This window comes from Ranitomeya imitator, chromosome 5 (assembly GCF_032444005.1).
Source record: "Ranitomeya imitator isolate aRanImi1 chromosome 5, aRanImi1.pri, whole genome shotgun sequence".
Taxonomy (NCBI): Eukaryota; Metazoa; Chordata; class Amphibia; order Anura; family Dendrobatidae; genus Ranitomeya; species Ranitomeya imitator.
In genome coordinates this window covers 570,301,592-570,318,223 of record NC_091286.1, presented here as the reverse complement: position 1 = coordinate 570,318,223, position 16,632 = coordinate 570,301,592, and the positions used below count along the sequence as shown (strand labels likewise).

Genomic DNA, 16,632 nt, shown 5'->3' with positions numbered 1-16,632 from the left:
CCAATGGATCAGTTTGGGACCGCTAGTGTACCACAAATGCAACAAGCAAGTTGCTAAAAATCCAACAGAGATTTTTCAACATGCTTGTCGAAGTCATGGTACCATAGAGGTCGCAAACTGATACATTGGAAGGGATTTACTCGATTGTGGTGCGAAAAATGTACCAAAGTTTGGTGAAATTTGGAGCATAATGTTACAATAAGCTTTATAGCTATTTGTTATGTGTTTTAGACACTTTTTTCTTCCTTATTCAAGGGACAAAGAGTAACAAAGCAGATGAGGGGAGCAGCGTAGATGAAAAGAGGAGCAGCGTAGACGAAAAGAGGAGCAGCGTAGATGAAAAGGGGTGCAGCATAAATGAAAACAGGAGTAGTGTAGACGAAAAAGGGAACAGCGTAGACAAAAAGGGGAGCAGCGTAGATGAAAAGGAAAGCAGCGTAGATGAAAAGGAAAGCAGCGTAGATGAAAAGGAAAGCAGCGTAGATGAAAAGGAAAGCAGCGTAGATGAAAAGGAAAGCAGCGTAGATGAAAAGGAAAGGAGCGTAGGCTAAAAGGGGAGCAGCGTAGATGAAAAGGAGAGCAGCGTAGATGAAAAGGAGAGCAGCGTAGATGAAAAGGAAAGCAGCGTAGATGAAAAGGAAAGCAGCGTAGATGAAATGGAAAGCAGCGTAGATGAAAAGGAAAGCAGCGTAGATGAAAAGGAAAGCAGCGTAGATGAAAAGGAAAGGAGCGTAGGCTAAAAGGGGAGCAGCGTAGATGAAAAGGAGAGCAGCGTAGATGAAAAGGAAAGCAGCGTAGATGAAAAGGAAAGCAGCGTAGATGAAAAGGAAAGCAGCGTAGATGAAAAGGAAAGCAGCGTAGATGAAAAGGAAAGCAGCGTAGATGAAAAGGAAAGCAGCGTAGATGAAAAGGAAAGCAGCGTAGATGAAAAGGAAAGCAGCGTAGATGAAAAGGAAAGCAGCGTAGATGAAAAGGAAAGGAGCGTAGGCTAAAAGGGGAGCAGCGTAGATGAAAAGGAGAGCAGCGTAGATGAAAAGGAGAGCAGCGTAGATGAAAAGGAAAGCAGCGTAGATGAAAAGGAAAGCAGCGTAGATGAAAAGGAAAGCAGCGTAGATGAAAAGGAAAGCAGCGTAGATGAAAAGGAAAGCAGCGTAGATGAAAAGGAAAGCAGCGTAGATGAAAAGGAAAGCAGCGTAGATGAAAAGGAAAGCAGCGTAGATGAAAAGGAAAGCAGCGTAGATGAAAAGGAAAGCAGCGTAGATGAAAAGGAAAGCAGCGTAGATGAAAAGGAAAGCAGCGTAGATGAAAAGGAAAGCAGCGTAGATGAAAAGGAAAGCAGCGTAGATGAAAAGGAAAGCAGCGTAGATGAAAAGGAAAGCAGCGTAGATGAAAAGGAAAGGAGCGTAGATGAAAAGGGGAGCAGCGTAGGCTAAAAGGGGAGCAGCGTAGGCGAAAAGGGGAGCAGCATAGATGAAAAGGGGAGCAGCATATACAAAAAGGGGAGCAGTGTAGATGAAAAAGGGAGCAGCGTAGATGAAAAGAGGAGCAGCATAAATACAATTTGGAACAGGAAATGTCTCGGTTGTTTAAAGCAATTGTTTAAAGCAAACAATTGATGGCTGAAAATTCGACTAAACTGGCTAAAGAGGCACAAAATTTATCATCCATTATGAGCCAGCATCACAGATTTGGCGCATATTCAGACTGCACTCTAATGCTGGATTTACACCAGCTACCTTTTCTAGATCCCATGCACCCAGATCCTTTATACGTATAGTCTGTCACCGTTCATCATCAGCACGTCTTTTTTTTTTTTTTGGTACATTCTAAATTGATCTAAACTGATTTCCAGAAAAAAGAAGGGGCATCTTTACTCAGAACTCTGGTACAAATGTGACCATGGGATCAGTTTTGCAGATGTTTTCCTTCAGCTGCAGCGAATCTTCATTCTGGATTAGACTCGATACATGACCGTATTTCATGCTTTCAGGTCCCTATTAGTCGAGAATGCACGCGAGAAGTCATGAAGCTCATGTATTGTCCTCTCTGCCGCGGCCACTCCAATGTAAAGCTGTGTGATAATTACTGCTGGAACGTCATGCGAGGATGTCTAGCTAATCAAGCAGATTTAGACCCGGAGTGGAGGAATCTGATCGGTAAGTGAAGTTGTCAGACATCCAGATGATCAGGTTACAGTCTCTTGTCCAATATTTTGTGTTTGTATGACGATCACAGTAATAAATGGACAGTATGTAGTTATATGGATGATCAGAACATGTTGGGAAACCCAGTAACAATCACGTGAGTCATCTTTGTATTCATAAAGGAGTGAGTGAAGTGATTGCACCGTGTCAGTGCTGACACGGTGGGTGGCCTCAGAATCGGGGAGGTCTCGCAAACCAGTGCTTCATGTATTAGGAAGGTCATGCATGCACGCTACCACTCCGATCATTGTCTATGGGACTGATTGGCAATCTTTCAGTCCCATAGACAATGAATGGCGTGGAGGTGTGCATGCATGACCATAGCTCTAATAACACATGGGTCTATGATTCGCGTTTCTGTTTTCATGTGAAGCTCTGTAAGGCTGACCATATATCTATAAGTATCAGGAAACTAACGTCAGCATTTTCCGGCCTCTCTGGTGTAGTCATGCCTCTCTTTTTGCCTTATTTGCAGGTCTCACGAAACCTCATTACTCCATTCTTAATAGAATCCCATTTGTTAGCTGTGGGCCACACACCTAGTTATGACCCATAGTTGCGATCATGAAGCCTGGGGTTAAAATCTCTCCCAATCAATCTGAAATAAATTAGCACTTAGACCTTCCCGGACCCTTGAACAGAAATCTATGAAGCCAAATAGCTGGCAAGTGCTTGGGCAGTGGTCCTGTGTGAACATGTAGTGAACTGGCTGCGTACTCTGGTGCTTGCAGATGTTCTCTATATATTCATACATGGAAGGTTGACAATGGCACCTGGGATCATTATTTGGACTTGCATTAACGGCTAGAAGACCTCATGGTCACAATTGATTACACGTTACAGAGACGCTTTCTCAGCACATCGACCTTTGCACATTTGTATCCCTGGTTTTTACTATTCATAAGACAAAGGATGGCCTTCACGTTGCAAGAACAGTAATAGTGCTGAAAAGCAAATGTTCCAGAAGAGCAGGACAACGTTACAAAGATGTGAACCATTGACTCGTTTCTGTTTCTAAAGTGTCCTTTATATAGTAACATCGATCCTTGTGCTCTCGTATATATTCATCTGACCAGCTAATGCAAGAATGTTGGATCCAAAGAGGCAAATAGAGATGACAAAAGGAAGTTGAATGGGTTAAGTGATGGGGTAATGGTGTCTGTCTCTCCGTATCTCTCATAGAATCCTTATTGCTCGTGGCTGGCAAGTTTAATGGAGTTTCTGGAGTGGAAAACATTGTGGGAACTATTCACATGAAGATCTCGGAGGCCATAACCCATATGCAGGAGAACAAGGAGGTCATAACAAATAAGGTAAATGCTAAGCAGTAATGTAATCTGAGGCCGTACAAGTATAGAAAGTAGAGCAGAAATTATAGACGTTCCTGAGCTCCTCGTATGTTCCTCTTCCTACAACACTACAGGCTGCGGTGCTTGACAAGGGTCATAGCTCCAGATATTATTCTGATGGTACCTGTTCTCACATTTGCTTCTTATACATTCATGACATATCTACCGGATACACCATAAATGTCTCATAAATGCACGTTCTACCTCTAGTTAGAGAAGATTAGCGTGCACACAGTCTTTTCATGGAGGTGCTGGTGGACGGGGTGTGGAACCCCAAGTATCAATATGGAACAATAATATACAGCTCTGGAAAAAATTAAGAGACCACTGCAAAATGTTCAGTTTGTCTGATTTTTCTCTTTATAGGTACCGTATTTTTTGGCGTATAAGACGTCTTTTTAACCCCTGAAAATCTTCTCAAAAGTCGGGGGTCGTCTTATACGCCGGGTACGGAGCTCTGAAGTTGCCGCATATTGTGCAGGGAGCGGTCTTGGATGGTTCCCAGGGTCTGGAGGAGAGGAGATTCTCCTTCAGGCCCTGGGATCCATATTCGTGTAAAAAAAAAGAATAAAAAAAAAAAAATATATGGATATACTTACCTTCCGACGGCCCCCAGAGTTCTCCTGGCTCTCCGCGATGCATGCGGCGGCTTCCGTTCCCAAGGATGCATTGCGCGCCGCGAAGGACCTTTGTGGTGTCAGTCACGCGACCGCGACGTCACAAAGGTCCTTCGCGGCGCGCACTGCATCCTTGGGAACGGAAGCCGCTGCATGCATCCCGGAGAGCCAGGAGAACTCCGGGGGCCGTCGGAAGGTAAGTATATACATATTTTTTATTTTTATTCTTTTTTTTTTTTTTACACGAATATGGATCCCAGGGCCTGAAGGAGAATCTCCTCTCCTCCAGACCCTGGGAACCATCCGGGACCGTTCCCTACACATGCCGTATATGATGACCCCCGAAAAGTTGGTGGTCGTCTTATACGCCGAAAAATATGGTATATTTTTGAATAAAATGTAAATTGTTCTTTTAATCTATAAACTTCTGACAACATGTCTCCGAATTTCCAAAAAATAAGTTTTGTATTTTTTTTCTGACAAAGAAAAATGGTCAAAATAAAAAAACATAAATAAATAACCCAGTGCTTTCATACCTCAAATAATGCAAATAAAACAAGTTCATAATCATTTAGAAACAACAATACTAATGTTATAACTCAGGAAGAGTTCAGAAATCAATATTTTATGGAATAACCATGATTTTTAATCACAGCTTTCATGCGTCTTGACATGCTTTCCAAGAGTCTTTCACACTGCTTGTGGCGCAAAAATTTTAAGCAGTTCTTCTTTGTTTGACGGCTTGTGACTATCCATCATCCTCTTGATTACATTCCAGAGGTTTTCAATGGGGTTCAGGTCTGGAGATTGGGCTGCCCCTGACAGGATTTTGATGTGGTGGTCTCTTAATTTTTTCCAAAGCTGTATACCCTGTCACACTTCTCCCTGCGCCTCAGTGTGTCTACTTCACATCTACAAATAAAATCTTACTGTATTTTGAATGAAGAGTGTGTGATGAATTGTTCAACATTGTCCTAACTCTAGAACAAGGGTCTCTCCAACCCTTGACTTGATTAATGGTGAATGAGGTGGGCTTGCGTGGACATGCGTGTGCTGCTGCGTCCATTAACTTCCATGTGAATTCAACAGCCAAGCATGGCTTGATACTATTACACATACATACATAGACATACATGGTGATTTGCTATTGGTTGGTCAGATGGCTAATTGAGAGGACAGTGGTTGATTAATTTGCTTATTATCATTATTTTTTACATGATATATGACCATCATGGTGTCTTTGATTTTCTACAGGTGTTCAAAAGTTGTGGAAATGCCAAAAAGGCTAACAAAGGATCCAAGTCAGAGGAAAGAAAGAGAAAAGGAAAAGCGGCTCCAGAAGATAAATCCCCAATTCCTAGCATGGACAACCTGGTAAGTGATCTACGACTAGACTAACGAAGCCAACCATATACAAAAAATGACGGTATGAGTGTCTAAAAGTTCAGAACACTTTGGGTGCGTCCACACACGACTGATGCCCTATCGTACCAGTATTGTCAATGACATTTGGTGAAATATCTTCCATACATTTTGTAAAAAAAAACTAGTGTAAATTGGTCAGCATTGTGGATCTTAAATGTATTGTGTGTGTACAAGTATGGTTCTGATTTTGTAAGTTTGCCCACTGACAAATACATGAACAATCTATAACTTTAAAGGTAGGTTAATTTTAACATTGAGAGATAGAATATCAAAAATAAAATCCAGAAAATCACATATAAATTCTATAAATGTATTAGCACTTTGCAGTGAAAAATAAGTATTTGATCCCTCTGGCAAACAAGACTCAGTACTTGGTTGCAAAACTCTTGTTAGCAAGCACATCAGTCAGACGTTTTTGTAGTTGATGATGAGGTTTGCGCACCAAAGCCATAATCCTCAACATTAACAGAAATAACCACGTGAAATCACTCTGTAATGACTCCTTATAATATGAGCTTCACATATATATATATATATATATATATATATATATATATATATATATATATATATATATATATATATATATATATATATATATATATATATATATATATATATATCCATATCCCCCCTGGCATTTTTTGTGCTTTGCTACCTCACAACCTGGAATTTCAGTTTTTTTGAGGGCTTGCATTCGGCAATGGAAAGAGCATGCCTACAACTGTGAATACTTAGTGATATATATATATATATATATATATATATAATATAGCTCAAAAAATAAAGGGAACACTTTAAAACAACAGAATATAACTCCCAAGTAAATCAAACTTCTGTGAAATCAAACCGTCCACTTAGGAAGTAACACTGACAATCAATTTCACATGCTGTTGTGCAAATGGAATAGACAACAGATGGAAATTATTGCCAATTATCAAGACACCCTCAATAAAGGAGTGGTTCTGCAGGTGGGGACCACAGATCACATCTCAGTACCAATGCTTTCTGGCTGATGTTTTGGTCATTTTTGAATGTTGGTTGTGCTTCCACACTCGAGGTAGCATGAGACGGACTCTACAACCCACACAAGTGGCTCAGGTAGTGCAACTCATCCAGGATGGCACATCAATGCGAGCTGTGGCAAGAAAGTTTGCTGTGTCTGTCAGCGTAGTGTCCAGAGGCTGAAGGCGCTACCAGGAGACAGGCCAGTACACTAGGAGACATGGAGGGGACGGTAGGAGGGCAATAGCAGGACCGCTACCTCAGCCTTTGTGCAAGGAGGAACAGGAGGAGCACTGCCAGAGCCCTGCAAAATGACCTCCAGCAGGCCACAAATGTGCATGTGTCTGCACAAACTGTTAGAAACCGACTCCATGAGGATGGTCTGAGTGCCCGACGTCCACAGTTGGGGGTTGTGCTCACAGCCCAACACCATGCAGGACCATGCATTTGCCACAGAACACCAGGATTGGCAAATTCGCCACTGGCGCCCTGTGCTCTTCACAGATGAAAGCAGGTTCACACTGAGCACATGTGACAGACCTGACAGAGTCTGGAGACGCCGTGGAGAGCGATCTTCTGCCTGCAACATCCTTAAGCGTGACCGGTTTTTGGCAGTGGGTCAGTAATGGAGTGGGGTGGCATTTCTTTAGAGGGCCGCACAGCCCTCCATGTGCTTGCCAGAGAGGTAGCCTGATGAGATTCTCAGACCCCTTGTGAGACCATATGCTGGTGCGGTCGGCCCTGGGTTCCTCCTAATGCAGGACAATGCCAGACCTCATGTGGCTGGAGTGTGTCAGCAGTTCCTGCAAGATGAAGGCATTGACGCTATGGACTGACCCACCCGTTTCCCAGATCTGAATCCTATTGAACACATCTGGGACATCATATCTCGCTCCATCCATCGACGTCACGTTGCACCACAGACTGTCCAGGAGTTGGCAGATGCTTTAGTCGAGGTCTGGGAGGAGATCCCTCAGGAGACCATCCGCCACCTCATCAGGAGCATGCCCAGGCGTTGTAGGGAGGTCATACAGGCACCTGGAGGCCCCACACAATACTGAGGATCTTTTCCTTGTCATGAGGCATTTCCACTGAAGTTGGATCAGACTCTAATTTGAGTTTCCACTTTGATTTTCCTAAAATGCATCTAAGCCTTAGTGTAACAAGTTTGAACGTTATTCTAGAAAATCTTCCGGTCTTTGTCCAGTCTTACTCATTAGCACAAAATGCTGATGTCACTCCTGTAATCTGAGTCTTTACTTCCAAATTTAACTCCAAGCCATAATCCATGTTACTGACTGGCCAAAATCAGTTGTACGCTGCAGTGATTGAACCATTTTGGTTTAGTTCTCGCCGCAGTGTATTCTGTTATTTTTGGCTTCTAGATAGCTGATCAGTGCAGAATGCTGCAGACTCACCGTTTATGGCTTACTGAGGACATATTAATAACTGACAGATTGTTCATTATAAATAATTATTATTATATGCTTATTCCCAAGTGTTCCCCACACAGCGCCAGGACTTAAAGGGTAAATTACTAAGTGCTGAAAAATGGGCAGCAAATACATAGATGTCATTTGGAAGCGTATTCAGTTCTGTTAGTTACAAGCTTCATAGAGATTTGTTCAAAAATCTTAAAAATGTTTTTCATGTCTGAATTTTGACTTGTAATTGATCAGACAAGCTGTATTCCTGGAATTGTGCTTTGGTCTCTCGGAATGTGTAACTTGTGTATTTCGTCACAATCCCTCATTTGTTTGGCATTAGTGCAACCATACAGGGACTCCTCCGTGTCAGGGCAACCGAGGCAGGAACCTCTAGGACTGCGCATATGGGGCCTCCTACTGAACTGATGTGGGTCAGTTACAAAAATAACGTTTTGGTCGTATCGGCTACAGTAAAGAGTCTCCCAGCCCAGACTAATAGTAGAAACTAAGCAGACAGCATTAAGGCAATGTAGCCCCTATAAAAAAAATAGTATACCTTAATGGCTCATGCAGATGTCCATGCAAGCTGGTCTGAGATCGAAACGCAATTCACAGGCTGGACAGCCGACCTACTGACCCGAGAGTGACAGCCTCATAAAAATACATGAAGCGGTCATGTCCGGGTTGGTAGACCCATGGACAGTCCGTGCATTCGGGGTCCATGCTCAGATCATTTTGCATGGACGTCTCCATGAGCCCTTAGTCTTCTAATTGCTGCCTTCATTCAGCAGAAACTGAAGATTAGTCAAACCCTATAACAAGGGTCCTCAGTGCACCCTTGGTGAGGCCGAGAGGCTCAGTGCACTGTTCCTCAGACTAGTTCTGTATGCCCCAACCTTCCCCACTGGACACTGACAGTGCTGGTTTGCCTGAGCGTTTTGGGCAGACACTGCTGACTCTATGTAAGCCAGCGCTGTCAAGCGCCAGTGTGGGTGGAACGGTGCACCGAGGGTCTCGGCCACTCCAAGGGTGCACTGAGCTCCCTAACTAGCATGTCTGGGAGATTCCCTGAGCTTATAAATGGGGTCTTCCTTTTATTACACACATTGTTACTCTTTGTCCCTGGGCTGTGTCATCTATTGCAGTTTAGCTTCATGCAAGATGATTGGGCTGAGCTGCTATACTAGAACCAGCGGAAAACACATTTTATGTTCCACAGTCTCGTCTCCTGCCAAGATTCTCCTCTAGGGTGCTCCCAGTCAGGACAGACGGGGATGTGATGGCAGATCAAATCTCACGAGTTCCATTATTAAGTAGGAGAGAAACTCTTCTATGCAGGGTTTGATGGTCCTGGTATTCTTCTGCCCAGCTTCTTCTCTAGGATACGCCTAGTCAGTACACATAAGAAATGATGCAGGACAAAATCTCACATGAGTTCTGCTAATGAAGAGGACATGTTGCCAGGTCAAAAATGGCTGGTTTTACTCCTAATTTATTCCTGCTGTTCACCAAAGTAATAAACCTTTTTATTTAATTTTGTTATAAATCTGCCATTCTAGAGATCTAGTAATTTTAATGCTCCTTTTCAAGCGAGCAATGCTGACAGGATTCCATGGAGGTGTCTTCAGGCACAGTAGCAAAATTACCCTATAAGCAATGTCTCATTGGTTAAAAGAATACAAATTTCCACTAAATAAAAAGGCTCTTAACTCTGGAACCATACGGTGAATGTAAAAATAAAAGAATCAAATGAGAGCAAAAACTGGCCACTTTTGACCCGATAACAGGTCCTGTGTAAGTACTGGAGAAACTATGCAGACTTTAATGATCCAGTTTTCTGGCTTCTTCTCTAGGGGCTCTTAGGACACACAAGAAATGATGCAAGGCCAAATCTCAGTTTAGTTAAACTATTAAGTTGAAGAGTAAGTCTTCTTGTAATCCAGCTCTTCTTCTGCCCGGCTTCTTCTCTAGGGTACTCCTAGGCAGGACAGACAGGAAATGATGCAAAACTCAATCGTACATGAGTTCAGCTATTAAATTGAAGGGAAATTCTATTCTGCAGCCTCTTATAATCCATCTCTTCTGCCCGGCTTCTTCTCTAGGGTACTCCTTGGCAGGACAGACAGGAAATGATGCAAGAGAAAACCCTACAAGAGTTTAGCTTTTAAGTTGGAGAGAAACGTTATTATGCGGCTATAATGATCCAGCCCTTCCTCTATACAGTTTCTTCTCCCAGTCTGGATAGACAAGAAAAGACTTTTACTCTGCAAAAATGTTGGGTTTATCGTAGATTTTTTTATTTAAATATTGAAGTCTACAAAGTTTCTTAAAAACATGGAAACTCTTTGTATGCATCTTATATAAGTAGACCGCATGATCACTTGTATATTAACAATCCATTCCTCCTTTCCATGATGATGTCTGTAATTCTAGTGAACACTTGTCACAGTGAGACGCCATGCATTCAGTGTGTACGTTAGGGTTTGGGGACATCAGTTTAAAAGGAGTCTGTCACCGTGTTTTTGTCTCCAAATCCTAGAACAGAAATATGTAGAGAAAGAGACTCTGATTTCAGTGATGTGTCACTTACCAGGCTGATTGCTGTAGTTTTGACAAAATCACTGTATTAGCAGAAAGAGACTTTCATTAGAGGGTTGGTAAATCTGCCGCCAAGTAGTTATGTATTTTTATGAGCTCTGTATAACCCGCCCCCTTACCACTGATTGGCAGCTTTGTGTTTACAGTATGCATAGGCAGAAAGCTACCAATCAGTGGTGGGGGCGGGGTCATACAGAGAACTGGTAGATCTGCAGAAGATAAAACAGTCCAGTAAGTGATACATTGCTGGAATTGGGGTCTCAGGGTTAGCAGAAGCCTGTTGACAGATTCCCTTTAAGAATACTCACCTTTAATCGCAACTTTTTAGATGAACGTGGGAAATATAGAATATTAGTAATTAAACCTCCATCACAATGTACCTAAATTAACGATGATAATATTTTTTAAAGGTTTCAGATGTAAAGGTAATGCTCACTGAAGTTCAAGATTATTGGGTGTCTCTACCAAACCTATTCTGCAGCGAAAAGGTTATTGCTGGTCCAGGAAATGAAGACAAGTGTTGGAATGGAATGGCCAGAGCAAGGTCAGCCTTGGTCATATATCTGATCCAGCTGAATAAAGCTTTTTTTATATTTCTTCTGAACTCTTCAACATTGTACGTTGTTTTTCTTTAGGTACATGCCTGAGCGCATGGGCAGCGGACTCGCCAACCAGATAAATAATCCTGAGATTGATGTGGATATTACAAAGCCTGACATGACCATCCGTCAACAGATCATGCAGCTGAAGATTATGACCAATCGTCTCCGCAATGCCTACAATGGAAATGACGTGGATTTCCAAGACACAAGTAAGAGGACCAGTACAAAATGTCATTCCAGAGCTTAATGGTGATCCCACAGGAACACAGAGGTTTGACCTTCTTACACTGATCAAATCACAGCTATCCTGTCCAGGATGTCTTAGTCAGATGCATATTCTTCTTTCATTGAGCTTGGGGGATTCTCCAGTGCTGGGGGCAGCGGACGTGTGACTGTAGGTATGTGACTTGCATACATGCGGTCATGTGCCGACTAGATGAATCAACAAAATGCAAATTGGGTGAGGTTTTACTGCACCTCCAACCCAAAGCCTTTGCATCATACTGATTATTATTTATCAGCCATGTATTAAAGGGAACCCGTCACCAGAAAAAGCGCCCTTAACCTGCAGATGTGTGGTTAATCAGCAGATTAATAGCATTATTAACCTGCCTGGCGCCTGCACTTACCTGATCGCTGCAGGGAGAAAATGAACTTTATTGCCCCCAGTAGCCTCTCTGAGTACAGAGAGTGGTGGATGTAACCGACACCCGACACTGACTAACAGCCGGCACTAATGCAGAGACCGTGTCAGACAGTGACGCGGCTACAGCCACCGCTCTATACTCAGTTCGATGACTGAAACCCGGGGAATAAAGTTAGTTTTCTCTCTGCAGAGTTCAGGTAAGTGCCAGGCAAATTAATAACACTATTATTAACCCGGTATTTGCTGGATAATAGCATTTTATCTGGTGACTGGTTTTTAGATGTCCCTGTGTACTATGTAAAGTGGAAGATATTGTTGCTCTTAAAGGGTTACTGTGCAAAAGAAGGGATAAGCTGCTTGTAAAGGGTTAATGAGAGTTTCTAACTACATAATGTACAGACTGATAGACAGCTATAAAACAATGAGAAGTCTATGCCTGGAATCGCTTCAGTTGCAATCTAGTGTCTCCTCTTCCGGTTGCTCCATAATATCCATGAATCTCTTATATCTCATGTACACACAGAATGAAGAAGGATATCAGCACACATCTGTAGCGTTTGCATGCTGCACATTCCCGTCTCCCCCACACAGTGGTATCTCCCAGCTCATAAGCATAAAGCCTCACAGTTGTCAAAATAGTGAGACAGCGAAGAGCCCAACTTTGGTCTCTTATAAACCCAGAGCTATTATAACCGGATTAAACACTTTTTTTTTTAGGTTTCATAATTATATATGTTTGGGAAAGGTTTTACACAAATTACGGGACATGTCTGATGATTGCTGAGGTCTTTGTGCCGATTCATTTCTCTGGTAGGAGAAACTGACTTCTAATATATGGTAAATTGTATTGTGAACTCCTGGTCTATGTTTTGACACCCAACACAACCCATTTGTACAGGAGTAGAGTTTGAATATGTTGTCACATATGATCCAATATTGCTTTTTTTAAACTCAAAATTCACACAGAAACTTACCAGATCACAGGCTAAAGTTAGCCACACACAATAATGTCATCCAGACCCACCAATTTTGGATGTATCATACAACAATCCAATGCGTCCAGAGGTTTCCTGATACTCTCCATGGCAGATGTTATGGGAAACAAGGATCGGGCAGTTTGATTTCAACATGCCTAATCATTTTTAGTGGAAATAAGCTGCAGCGAGAGGAGTCTATGGTCAGTAGGCATAGCTGAGTATTTGGTAGACAGCAATCTGGAGTATTTGGCCTGGTTAGGAGGTTTTTCTTGACCAAGAGATCATCCAATGCATTTATTATTTGGCAAGTCAACCAATTTATAGACTCTGCTCCACAAAGATTATCTGATAAACTGTCCTCAGCAGGTTTGATGAGCCGATAATGGATTTCGATGCTGGGTGTTACCAAGTATTAACCTCTCTATTTTTGCAGGTGATGACATCAGTGGCTCGGGGAGCGGAGACGGCTGCTCCGACACCGTGTGCATCAAAACAGCTTCTGGAGACAACACTGTAATACACACACAAACACATGTCGTCCGAAAGGGACATTCGCCAGGGCTGAATGGAAACGCCAGCTTCAAATCGTGGGATCTATCGCTACTTCTTGCCGCTTTGCTTGTGACACACGTTGCCAGGTGGTAACCTCTGTGAACTGTTATATAAAGGGAACGCGGTCACTTTTCTCCCTTAATAAACTTGACTTTCTGCTGTATTTGGAAGTAGATGAAAATGGAAACGACTGCTGGAGATTAGGCCACTATAACACTGTGCTCTTCTGCAGGCCCAACCTGTCTCCATAACTGTACATTTTTTGTAATTGCGTGTATTTTATTTTCTGATACAGATAAACCATATCTGGCTGGTTTTTTTTTTCCTTTGGTTGATAGGAAAAAAAAATGTTAAAAGTGACATAAAGCTTCACTAATATTGTGTCTCTTTTCTAAAATTAAAAATAAAATTGCAAAAAAATTGTAAAATATTTATTAGTGCAAAGACATACCGTTCTCTACATACACAGGTGACAAGCACAAAGGAGCAATGTATGCAATTTTCCTGGTTTCTATATAAAGTACATTTTTCTTCATATCCGTCACTGGGAGTTTTATTTTGTCAATTCTCTGATTCAGCAGAAAGCCCCTGGCTCTGAGCAGGGCCGCTGATTCCGGTTTACTCAGAAAGCTATGACTTGGATCAGTAAGCCGGGAGGACTGATGTAGCAAAGATATAGTGAAAATATTGCGACTTTTGGCTGAATGCAGATCTCCTTCAGAATCTGCCTACAAAGCATAGAGGGGTCATCCCCCCCCCAAAAAAAAGGACATTTTAATCAACAGATTTTGGAATAATAATAATTTAGAAAACTGGATGTGCTAAAAAAAATGTTCCTGTGCTGAGATAATCTTATAAATGTGCCCCTGCTATGTATTGTGTAATGGCCGTGTCTGACTGTGCAGGAACATGGTTTGATCATACCATACATCTTAAAAGATGATTTATCCACAACACGGCATCTTATATCACTTTATGTAAATGACTTTTTCGAGGCTCTGTGGAGGATGCTGCCTGGAAGATAACTCTGCCTCCAGAGCTTATTTTACATGAAGGGTGAGGAACCAGTGTGATGGCTGCTCTTTGCTCTCCTGATCTCACTACAGAGCCCTGTGTGATTATACCTGCAGGTTCCTCTCAGCTTCCAGCTCACAGGCAGACATGGTTGCAATATTGTTGCAGTACAGCAGAGCTCAGAGAGCTGCAAAATTCTGTCTGCAAGAAGACAGTTAATTTCTCCTGTTCTGTGTTAGTTACTTGTCTCACACTAGTAACTCTCTCTTCATGTAAACTAAGCTCTGGAGGCAGAGTTATCTTTCAGGCAGCATCCTCCCCATATCCTGGAAAAGATCGTTTAAATATAAGAAAATGTGGATTTCTCTGGAATCAGATCGCAAATATCAAGGTATCATTTTACTCAGCTTTCTATGACCTGCATGGCCAAATAGGCGGGCTTAGGAGGGATGATCCTATTGACAGATTCCCTTTAAGTCTGCAAAATATAGTCTCAACTTTATGTTCATGTGAATTCTCATTCTTATTTTGTAACCTTATGTTAAGTCTGTTCCTGTTATTCCTGCTAGAATGTATGAATAAATTGACAACTGTGCGATACCTTTATCCTCACCGTAGAGTGCACAGATACAGCTCCAACGGGTAATACGAAATCAATAAATCCTCACATTTCTGGTAGATGTAACAAAGGAACGACTACAACTTACAAAGAAAAAGTTATTATAAATTTTAATATTATGCAGATTATACAGAATGCAGTTGATTATTAAAACAGACATCTTAAAGGGAACCTGTCAGGTCCTGCAACCCAGTAGCATGCACTTATTTATGAGTAAATTCCCTTCATAACCAGCCCTTTATAACATATTTCTTCTGTAAAACTGTGGTTTAAAAAAGCATTTATATTGTCCCCATTTCCTATACTAATTATGGCTTTGATTAGTCGATGGGGTGTTCGTTCCCCAGACTAGTGAGCCCTATTTCCATGTTATCACGTCAAATGTGCAATTTGGTCCACGAGGTCGGCCAATTCCTCTGGTCGGGCTCCAGAAAGAATGCCCTGACGAAGTTGATTAGCCCATGCTGTTATCGACTTTGCCACCCAGGTGGAGGCAAAGGCAGGGTACAATGGAGAGGCGGCTGTTTCAAAGGCTGACCTTGCAAAGGACTCCATGAGCCTGTCATTGGTGTCCTTGAGAGATGTTCTATCCGGAAGCGGAAGGACTGTATTGGTGGTCAGTCTGGAAACCGGAGGGTCCACAGTTGGAGAAGTGGTCCAGTTAGCAATGACCTCGGGGGAGAAGGGATATAGAATACCGAGGAGCTTCCCTCTTTGAAAGCGGCTGGTTGGGTTGTCATGTTCCTTGGAAAGTACCTCCTCAAATTCTCTGAGGCACAAAGACCTTAGGAGCTGGTCTCGACCGTCTAAACGAAACCACCTGTTCTGTAGTGGTATCCCTAATGTTAAATGTCTGGTTGACCGCCAAAATGAGGCTCTGGACCATATCTCTCCTATTAGAGGCCTGGTGAAAGTCCGGGTCTGAGTAATCCTCAGACAGTACATCTGAAACTGCCACGGCAGACTCCAGGGAAGAGGACTTGGAAAAACATGGCTGTAGGCAGAGGTCAGGGGAAGAGAGAGAGCACCAGAATGATGCTCCCGCCTACTTCTATTAAGGCCCCTTATGGTAGGCGGCACAGGTGGAGAATCCTGCGATCCGCTAGTAACGACGGAGCTAGGAAAGGAAAATCTGTCAAGGACGGACACCAGGGACTGTGATACCTTGGTGAGGTCCGTGACCGATTGCGACAGATAGCCCCCACTGGAATGGGGGCACTACTCTCTCCTGGGGCAAAAAGGAACTCCTGGGTAGCAGGGACGGGGGCTGCTGCAGTCCTGACAGTGGGAAGAGGACTGGCCTGAAGGGAGTTTGCAATTACATGTGGTGCAAATAAAGTGTCTGACAAGAGCAAAGGAAGAAGAAGAGGCAGGAGGGCGAGAGCACTAGGCATGATGAGAAGCAGACCCACTACTAATGGTGCCAGAAGGTTAGGGAACAGAGAGCTGAGTAGAGTGTCAATCTGCCGAGCAGAGCTACTCACAGGAAGATGCAGGTCCTGAGGTCTTCTTCCGGACTGTAGAGGGCTCCAGAAGACAACCAGGGCTGCAGGATAACCGTGGAGGAGATAAGAGAGTTCCCTGCAGGGATGCCACC

At 42.8% G+C, this 16,632-nt stretch overlaps 1 protein-coding gene across 1 annotated transcript in view; it reads left to right on the top strand.

Annotated features, from left to right (window-relative positions):
• GPC1 (glypican 1) overlaps nucleotides 1-13,830 on the top strand; it is a 102,488-nt gene extending 88,658 nt beyond the window's left edge. The window contains exons 4-9 of the mRNA XM_069727799.1: nucleotides 1,991-2,156; nucleotides 3,387-3,517; nucleotides 5,425-5,544; nucleotides 11,036-11,169; nucleotides 11,261-11,436; nucleotides 13,284-13,830. Of these exons, the coding sequence (XP_069583900.1) occupies nucleotides 1,991-2,156; nucleotides 3,387-3,517; nucleotides 5,425-5,544; nucleotides 11,036-11,169; nucleotides 11,261-11,436; nucleotides 13,284-13,495 (939 nt within the window). The 3' untranslated portion in view covers nucleotides 13,496-13,830. The remainder of the gene's footprint in view (nucleotides 1-1,990; nucleotides 2,157-3,386; nucleotides 3,518-5,424; nucleotides 5,545-11,035; nucleotides 11,170-11,260; nucleotides 11,437-13,283) is intronic.
• Nucleotides 13,831-16,632: the final 2,802 nt, after the last annotated feature.